Source organism: Perognathus longimembris, chromosome 25, assembly GCF_023159225.1.
Source record: "Perognathus longimembris pacificus isolate PPM17 chromosome 25, ASM2315922v1, whole genome shotgun sequence".
NCBI classification, from domain to species: domain Eukaryota; kingdom Metazoa; phylum Chordata; class Mammalia; order Rodentia; family Heteromyidae; genus Perognathus; species Perognathus longimembris.
This window is the reverse complement of record NC_063185.1, coordinates 15,383,802-15,393,645: the sequence shown is the minus strand read 5'-3', so window position 1 is coordinate 15,393,645 and position 9,844 is coordinate 15,383,802. Positions and strand designations below refer to the sequence as shown.

At 46.8% G+C, this 9,844-nt stretch overlaps 1 protein-coding gene across 1 annotated transcript; it reads left to right on the top strand.

Moving 5' to 3' along the window:
* The first annotated feature begins 247 nt into the window (after positions 1-247).
* Cdkn2aipnl (CDKN2A interacting protein N-terminal like) lies at positions 248-9,190 on the top strand. Its single transcript, XM_048334343.1, has 3 exons — positions 248-552; positions 2,656-2,755; positions 7,754-9,190. Exons 1-3 carry the CDS (start codon positions 314-316, stop codon positions 7,763-7,765), a joined length of 351 nt encoding a protein of 116 aa, XP_048190300.1. The 5' UTR covers positions 248-313; the 3' UTR covers positions 7,766-9,190.
* The last annotated feature ends 654 nt before the right edge of the window (positions 9,191-9,844 follow it).

Sequence of the window (9,844 nt, the reverse complement as noted above, 5' to 3'; positions counted from 1 at the left end):
GTCTAAACTAGCATCAAGCAGCCGAATGAGTGTGTGTTGGGGGCGGGGGTCCCAACTAAGCTTCACAGGCCTCAATTTCCCCAGCCGTTCCCTGCGCCCTAACCTTTAGGAGACTCACGCCAGGGGCGGCGGGCGGCGCAGGCTTGGGGGGCGGGGCTAAAACCTCACAGATTCCCCCAGGCCGGTAGAGGGCGCTCCAGCCGGGTCCTCCAGAGCAGTCGCGCGCCGCTAGGGCGGCGGGGGGGGGGGGGGGCGCGGTGCCTGTCGGGAAGGCGGCGGACCAGTCGGGCCTTTGGCGGCAGCGGCGGGAGCCATGGTTGGCGGCGAGGCGGCCGCCGCAGTGGAGGAGCTGGTCTCTGGGGTGCGGCAGGCGGCCGACTTCGCCGAGCAGTTCCGCTCCTACTCGGAGAGCGAGAAGCAATGGAAGGCCCGCATGGAATTCATCCTGCGCCACCTGCCCGACTACCGCGACCCGCCCGACGGCGGCGGCCGCCTGGACCAGTTGCTGTCCCTCTCCATGGTCTGGGCCAACCACCTCTTCCTGGGCTGCAGGTGCGGACCCTCCCCGCCTCCCCACCCCCGCCGGCAGGTGCCGGCCCGGCCCCCCGGTCCCCGCTCCCCGGCCCGCCGACCCTCGGGCCCCCTCTCCCCGGACGCGCTCCGGCGGGAACCCTGCCCCACCCCCACCCCAGCGAGCCCGCCCCCAACCTGCGACCCCATTGGCCGGGCCTCCCGCTGACGCGCTCCCGAGAGCCCCGCCCCCGAGAGCCCCGCCCCCAGGAAAGGCGCTCGGCATCCCCTCCGCAGCGCCTCAGCTTCTCCCCGGGTCTGGGCATCGGTCATACGGGTGACGGTGGTGACTGCAGTCCTTGTACGCAGTGAAGGGTTCCAAGGTCTAAGCCCTGGGCCAGCTTGAGGTTTCTTTGTGTTATTTACTGCCCCTTGCCACCCCGTCATCTCTGCAGAGTGCATTTGCAACCCCTCCCCTTTTGCCCCTTCCACCGCCTCGGCCAACGTGCAGAACATGGGTTCGACATGCAGTCGAAGGGCATTCCTCTCCCCATCGGACCAAGTTGCTGAGGGAAGAATGTAATATGTGACTCTTGACTTCTGCTTTTCCCCCCGGTGCTCCCAGCTTACTTGCTTTCCCGTTTATGAAAATAACACACCTTGTTATCCAGATCCTGACTATTGCACCAACAGGGCCTGCTTTTTCTTTTTTTCTTCTTCTTTTTCTTTTTTCTTTTGTGGTGCCAGTACTGGGCCTGGACACTGTCCCTTAGATTTTTTCCCACTTAAGGCTAGTGCTCTACTACTTGAGCCACAGCTCTACTTCTGGCTTTTTTGATGACTACTTGAAGAGTCTCATAAACTTTCCTGCCTGGGCTGGCTTTGAACCATGATCCTTAGATCTCAGCTTCCTGAGTTATAGGTGTGAGCCACCAGTGCTAGGCTTTCTGGTTTTTGTTTTTTTTGAGATAGTGTTTTGTTATTTAGTCCATTCTGGTCTCCATCTTTCTGCCCTCCTGCCTCAGCCCCGAGTGGTATCATTACTGCAGTTCACTTCCATACATTTGTAGCCTCAGAGTTTCTTGAAGTTTTGGTAAGAGTAGATGGCCTGTTTGGCGCTGGCTTCTATACTGACTTAATTTGGTCACCTGGCCTGTGATGGCCAAGCCACTTTGTTTGTGGGACTGGGGATCAAGCCCAGGGTATATATGCTAAGCATGTCCTTTACCACTCGGTTACAACCCAGCCAGAAAACCATTTTGTCTTTATTTCCAATATTTGGATATTTATTAGAATAGGATGTGAGGAAGTCAGGCCAGGTGTACGCATCTCAGACACACTTATCCCTTCTGCCTTCTATATACTCCTGGGAAATCTTTATTAACAGGATCTAAAGGTAGGCGGATGGGCAGAGAAGTGAGCAAATGGTCAAATGATGTTATTTTCATCAAACCAACATTCTGCATGTTTTTTTTTTGTTTGTTTGTTTTGGCCAGTCCTGGGCCTTGGACTCAGGGCCTGAGCACTGTCCCTGGCTTCTTCCCGCTCAAGGCTAGCACTCTGCCACTTGAGCCACAGCGCAGCTTCTGGCCGTTTTCTGTATATGTGGTGCTGGGGAATCGAACTTAGGGCCTCGTGTATCCGAGGCAGGCACTCTTGCCACTAGGCTATATCCCCAGCCCTCATTCTGCATGTTTTAAAGGTAGTCAAAAGATATTTTTAGCCCTCATACCATATTCATAAATATATACTGCCAGACGTATGGTGCCTCTGCTTTTGTAAATCTTGAAGTGTCTGTTCTATGGACATTCTAAAAGGCTATTGCTGTACCCACAAGCAGGAAGAACTGTTTCCTAACCTTGTTCTGAACAAACATAGATTTCCCCTATGGTATCAGATCAGCCCTTTGAAGAACCCTATGCAATAGCATGTGCCTGTAGTCCCAGTTACTGGAGAGGCCAAAGAAGGATCACGAGGCCAGGAATTCAGGTTCAGCCCGGACATCATAGCTAGACCTTGCCTTTAAAGACAAAAACAAAATGTTCCTCTGACAGTGAGTTTATAAACCAGTAACTGATCATTTCTTATTTACCTACAGTGACCAATTCTTCCAAGGTTCTTACTTGACTACTTTTTATTGTGCAGTTATAATAAGGACCTTCTAGACAAGGTGATGGAAATGGCTGATGGGATTGAAGTGGAAGATCTGCCACAGTTTACAACCAGAAGTGAATTAATGAAAAAGGTAAACAGGGTTTCCAAGTGTAGGAAGTGACAAGCTGGTGTACAGTTAATGGCCTGCTTTGATGACAGTGTTATTCCATTGCTCATGCTCTAAATCCTTTGATTCGTATTTCCCCACAGTTGGTATAAACCTTGCCATAACTGGATAACAACTCAGTGTAACAAATTGAGCAACACAGAATAAATTTAACTTCTTCATTTTTGTCTAGGAACGCTTTTTTCCCCCTTTTTCTGTGGTGCTAGGGATCGAATCCTCAGCCCTGAGATATTCCGCTTTTAAGTTTTTGTTTTTAGCAGGGGGAGGGGCTCTCTGACTTGTTGATAAGGACATGGCTGGAGTAACATCCTGATATCATAGTTGTTCCCTAGTCACCAGGGCTCGGTCTGATCTTGGGCTGTGGACATTGAATTCTTGCCTAGAGTCTTATATCTGGACCATGGAGATCTTACTGTGGACACTAGCAGAAAGAACCCTAGAGGTTGAGACTGGGCATCCCAGCCTTGTCTGACATGCATTTTTCATATCTGCCCTGATCTCAGGCAGCAGGATTAGTTGCTCTCTTGTCTCCTCTGGCATTTGCTCAGGCCTCTTCTGGCAGACTGTGACCTTAATGGTGCCTGATGTTTTAGTCCTAATAACTAATTGCAAGGTCTAATGTAGGCACACCCCTGAGAAAGTACTTAGAAATTTGAAAATTGACCAAAACAATAAAGAGTTCTGGCTCCTTGTTTTCCCCCCAGCTGGGCTTGTTTGGGAGAGGCAGAGCACATAAAGAAGCTCCCTTTTGATTAGTTCAAGACCTAATGAAATCCTTAGCTGCCCACAATGTATTTCAGTCCCAAACTTGATTTCACATGGCTTGTGGGAGGAAAGGAAGATAGGAAGGAGGGAGGGATTTGCTTAGTATTTAATCAAACCTAGAGCCAGAAGCTTCAGGTTGGTTAAGATTGTTTTGTTTTTAAAGTCTACTGCTAACAGGAGCTGTTTTTAGCCACTGAGCTATTATTGGGAGTTGTAGCTTCATGGAGCCTGTCATTTAGTTCATTTAGTACTTTTCTTCTTTTTTTTTTTGCCAGTCCTGGGGCTTGAACTCAGGGCCTGAGCACTGTCCCTGGCTTCTTTTTGCTCAAGGCTAGCAATCTGAGACTACTTGAGCCACAGTGCCACTTCTGGCTTTTTCTTTTTTTTGGCGGGGGGGGGGGGGGGGGGTTGCCAGTCCTGGGGCATGGACTCAGGGCCTGAGCACTGTCCCTGGCTTCTCTTTGCTCAAGGCTAGCACTCTGCCACTTGAGCCACAGCGCCACTTCTGGCCATTTTCTGTATATGTGGTGCTGGGGAATTGAACCCAGGGCCTCATGTATACAAGGCAAGCACTCTTGCCACTAGGCCATATCCCCAGCCCAGTTCTGGCTTTTTCTATATATGTGGTGCTGAGGAATCAAACCCAGGGCTTCATGTATATGAGGCAAGCCCTCTGCCACTAGGCCATATTCTCAGCCCTAGTACCTTTTTTAAAGTTTGAACTCAGAGCCTTATGCTTACCAGGCAGCCATTTGAACCAAAGTCCTACAGTGCTCATACTGTTCTTTCAAGGAAACCCCTGGGTATTCTTTTCTGGAACGGTAAGGTTTTTGGGGCCCAGCCAGGAAGGAATTAAGAGTTTCTGGTTGTAAGAGTTCTTGGGGTTGGGGCAGGCAGAGAATGGGAGAAGCCTTCATTTCCTAACTGCTGTGGTAGCCTTGCCTTGATTTTTGTTCCTAAGAGGTTTTCTGTCCACCCTCACATCTGTTTTTCTTTTTTTTTTATTATTATTATTATTTTTTTTATTAATTGGACATAAATTTTTTACAAGGTGATGTGCAAAGAGGGTGAGGGTGCAGTTACATAGTAGGGCAGTGTGTACATTTCTTATGATATCTTACAACCTGTTTTTCTATCCCTTGTCTAGGTCAGGTTGACATATATGCAATATACAATGTATCAAGAACTGTTTTTCTTATATTTAGTTCTCCATTGTAGTTGTTGGTTGTGTATGTTTGTGTGTATGTTAAGAAGAGTTGGGTGGGGCTGGGGATATAGCCTAGTGGCAAGAGTGCCTGCCTCGGATACACGAGGCCCTAGGTTCGATTCCCCAGCACCACATATACAGAAAACGGCCAGAAGCGGCGCTGTGGCTCAAGTGGCAGAGTGCTAGCCTTGAGCGGGAAAAAGCCAGGGACAGTGCTCAGGCCCTGAGTCCAAGGCCCAGGACTGGCCAAAAAAAAAAAAAAGAAAAAAAAAAAAAAAGAAGAGTTGGGTGAACTGTTGAATGTCACCGGAGTCTCACACCTTAAAAATGTACAAGCCCACCTTAAGATTCTTTGACACTATCAGTGCATGTCTATACCTGGAAGAAGCCTGCATGAAGGTGATAATCCTATAGTTGTGTTTTGGGATTATGTGTTCTAACTTGCTTCAAGTAAAACTGTTTTCTTAGTAATTTCGACCATTGAAGTGAATGCAGAGTCTTGGCAGTGAAAACCCTTCTTGGGAACTGTGGCTGAGTGTTGGAGCACTTGCCTAGCATTCATGAGTCCCTAGGTTCGGTCCCCAGCCACCACCCCTTCTTGATAAGCGCCCCGAGAGCAGGTCCTTCGTGTGCGCGTCATGATGGATCTGTGGTATGGAAGGAAGGCTTTCTTCCCCATGGAGTGCCACCCCAAGGACCTACTGGAGAGAGAACCTTGGCTTCCTCAAAGCACGTTTTTCATTGCCTTCAGCTTTTTCATGTAATGGAAGGAAGCTAGCAAACATCGGGCTACATTGCCAGCCCACAGACAGAAAACCTTGATGTCAAGCCATGCACCTGAAAATGTGTGTTGCTTGCTTTCAGAATTGATCCTTAGCTCTAAAATTAGAGTTTAGTGGGGCTTTCAAGCTAGCTAGCAAGTAGAGATGAATCACCTGGCATTGTTGACATCTCAAGACCAGACAGTGAAGATGACTTGAGAGACATGAGCTCTCTAAAGTAAGATATTAAAAAGATTTTTTTCTGGCTACTCTGCAGCTCTGGGGCAAGTACATCTTTGAGATCTGTCCAACTTTTTTTTTTTTTTTTTGTCTGAGAACTGAGCATTGGCCTTTGACAGGTGGATTTGCTGATCAGTTACATGGGGGAGGGGGGAGATTCAAAGAAATACACTGAGCAAACAATCTTGATTTCCTACCCACCATCCGGAGGCATCTGCTCACAGTCTGTTGTGGCTTGTGTCGCCAAGCTTATCCCACTAATGAGCCATAGAGAACAGCAGCAGCTGACTCCGGAAGGGGATCGTTTCCAAGGTCATGTCTTAAAAGAGAAAAGTGGCTGACTGGGAAACTGTCATTCTCAGCTTAATTTTTTTTTTTTCCGATAACACTTTTACCCCAAGATGAAACATGACAACATGCAATCATAGGGACAAGAAGTGAAACAGGAAAGCTAGAAAGCCGCATATGCTCACATTTCAGGAAAAGCTGTCTTTGGCACATTCTGCCCAGTTTTGACAAGCTCTGAGGTCATGCTTTGATGAAAGGAGCCATGTAGAAGTATTGGTGAGAACTTAAAAAATAATTCACAGCCAGGAATGTGGCTTAGCGGTAGAGTGCTTGCCTAGCATGCATGAAGCCCTAGGTTCACTTCCTCAGTACCACATAAACAGAAAAAGCTGGAAGTGGTGCTGTGGCTCAAGTGGTAGCATGCTAGCCTTGAGCAAAAGAAGCTCAGGGACAGTGCCTAGGCTCTGAGTTCAAACTCCAGGACTGGCAAAAATAAAATAAAAATTCACCCTTTCAGACTCAGTAAATCAGAGGAGGGTTCACATTCCAGGATTGATGTTCAGTGGAGTTACTTGTATTTTTGCTTTACTCATTAGAAAAGCTGGGGCCAGTCATGTCTGACACCCAGGCTGGCTATGTCTGCTTACAGCAGCACCAGACAAGCAGAAGTTGTAACATTACAGTCGTATGGAAATTTGAGAGGGGGCTTATGGGACCTTTCTCCTTGGGACTAAAGGTAGTTTGTTTAGGTTATAGTTCATAGTCCTGAAAGGAGAGACTTCTTTTATTTATTTATTTATTTATTTTTGCCAGTCCTGGGCCTTCAACTCAGGGCCTGAGCACTGTCCCTGGCTTCTTTTTGCTCAAGGCTAGCACTCTGCCACTTGAGCCACAGTGCCACTTCTGGCTATTTTCTATATATGTGGTGCTGGGGAATCGAACTCAGGGCTTCATGTGTACGAGGCAAGCACTCTTGCCACTAGGCCATATTCCCAGCCCCGAGAAAGACTTCTTATATTATGCTTTTGTTAAGGGCTTTTGGCTTCTCTAGGAAGTAGGTAATACCTTGAAATCTCTGATTACTAAAAAGACTCACAGATTGATTCACTCACACTGCTAAATGCTAAGGAAATCCATTCAAATACAAGGTGAGAGCCAAAGTGATTTCTTCACACCCTCTCCAAAAGTTGTCCAGAGCCAAGTTTAAATTTACCAGAGGTGCTAGAGTACCCAGAAAGAATATATGTGCTTTAGTTCACCACTATTTGGAAGACATGCGTTTACAGTTTCTAATAGTGTGAACTCCAGAAATAGATAACCTTCCCATCTTCCAAATACCTGACTCAACGTGAAATGTTGTGAATGACTGCGTGATTCTGTGTTTAATTTAGAACAATAAGTGTTTGTGTGACGCCTCTTTTAGAGCAGAGCAGGGCAGGAAAAGTTGCACTTGATGTATTTCCGTTACCACATTCAGTTGTGAACACTTAAGAGACTACAAGTGACAAGACAGGAAAATTAGCTTCTGGTTTCCAAATGGATGGTGTGGTCAAGGCTTTGCTGAATTTTCTATGTGTAGTAAAATATTAATAATTTTTGAGTAGAATTACCATCTGGACAGTGCATAAATATTCTATCAGTGCTCCATTTTAATTTATAAAGATGAATTCGACTACATAACCTTTCCTGTTTTTCCCCCAGCATCAAAGCTAAGGCAGAAGATTTATCACCTTCCCATCCCTGGCAGCAGGCAGAGAGAGGAGGCTGGGTGACTGAGCGCGGCAGCTCTCACGATTCCTCGTATTGCCAACGTAGAAGTTGGGATGAGAGGGAATCGGTCTACATGGGCCTTTAAAAGTCTGCATTCCCCCCATAGCTATCGCTGCAAAAGTATGCATGGATATTTATGTATTTATAAGTCATCTACTTCATCATTGTGCAAGTAAACTTTGTTTAAAATGCCCCCCCTTTTTTGAAGTTGATGTAATAGTTTGTATTTTTCAACAATGTACCCTATGTGATTTTTTGTTTTTGCCTTTTTGTTCCCTACGGAGACAAACCAGATCCATTGTACCATACCTCTACTCTACTCCCATACATACTTCGCTCTTGTAAGAAATGAGACTCAGTCATATGCCTGAGGTGCCGTGAGCTAGCTCATGGGAAGAGGCAGCCTACAGAAAAGCCCTTGACCTCATTTTACCATTCACTGGGGAATGGGGATGTAAGCCCAGTGGCAGAGCCCTTGTCAGGGATGCTTAGGGCCCTGGGTTCTTTTCCCAGGACTGCAGATAAAATGAAGTTCACTGATAGGAAACACACTCGGCAGGTCTCCCAGGCATTGTCCTCATCTCTAGACCTTCCAGGCTTGAGGAAGTATCTTGCATGTATTCCCTCAAGAAATACTGTGTGCTGTCTCGCTTTGCTGAGGATTTATTTTAATATCCCTGTTAGTTTATGTGTTCTGTGCTGCCTTGTTGTTTGTTCTTTTGTTTAGTCTTACCGTTAAGTTTCCACCTTTAGGTACAGGCAGCAGGAGGGGCTTCATTACGAGCAGTGATGTACTACTGCAACAGGACCCCTCACCTCTAGTACCCAGCTTAGTACAGGAAACTGGTAAATGAGACTGTGGCACCTGCCTTAGCTTAATCTACTGGCGAACACAGGTAAGCTAGCCACTGGAAGTGAGGGGCAGGGCTTGTGGGGAAAACAGTGTCTGAGGCAGAGATGGGATTGCGCCCACTCACGGGCCGGAGATGAAGGCCAGGCCAACATGCCTCATAGGGGCTACTGTGTACAGCCTAGTGACCTGCAGGAGAGACCCAGAGAACTCAGGAGCTCTGTAACCTCAGACCTGCTTCTCTCCCATGAGAATACCATAGAGAGCTATGGCAGGGATCAAGATAGCAAACGTGAGGGCCAAGCACAGTTCGTTGAGTGTTAGCCACATCTTTTCAAATGCAGCCTTGCTTTTTTCCCATTGTGATCGTTTGCAAATTCATGAGGCATAAGATTTCATCATAAAATGGAAAAAACATCAAGGTCCAATTCACTTTTGTCCATAGGTATCTTGTGGATTTCCTGTATATGACAAAACCCCCAATAAAGTATCCTTTCCATTGTATGAAGTTTAAATCATGACAATGCTCCCCTCTTTCAGCTTATATTGCGGGCTAGGGATCAAACCCGGGACTCATTTGTTATGTGCTCTACTACTGAGCCACATTTCCACTTTTATTCTTCCCTTTATTTTGGTGACTTCTCTAGTTAACAGAACATGGTAACTTTACAAGTTAAAGTATCACTTTCATCCTCAGCTCCTCCCATTAGCCCCAGATCCACCCATACCTCATGAGCCACTCCTACTCACTATTAAGACCTACCTACTTCCCCTTTATCCCCAGAGAGAGAAGCTGCCACCTGGGCAAGGTGCAGACGCCATGTAGCTCCCTCTCCCATGGGAACCATGGCCCCACTAATAAACCTTATGAACCTTAAAAAAAGAAAAAGTATCACTTTCAAGTATATTTTCTGTAAAAAGGACCTTGGGAAGCAAATATTGGTCAGTTCATCATGTGCTCCGCTAACAGTGACCTACTCTCACATTGTCCAAACTACCTTCAGACAATTTCTTTGTAAAATAGAGTATGGGGCCCACCTTATGAACCTTCTGGCTTACCAGAAGAATTCTGTGTGGACTCCTGGCTTAAGTCTGTGGACATTGTAAGAAATCCCTGCCTATCTCCTGCTGCTCTGCAGTCTGTAGTAAGATGTATTCGGTCTCATCTGAAC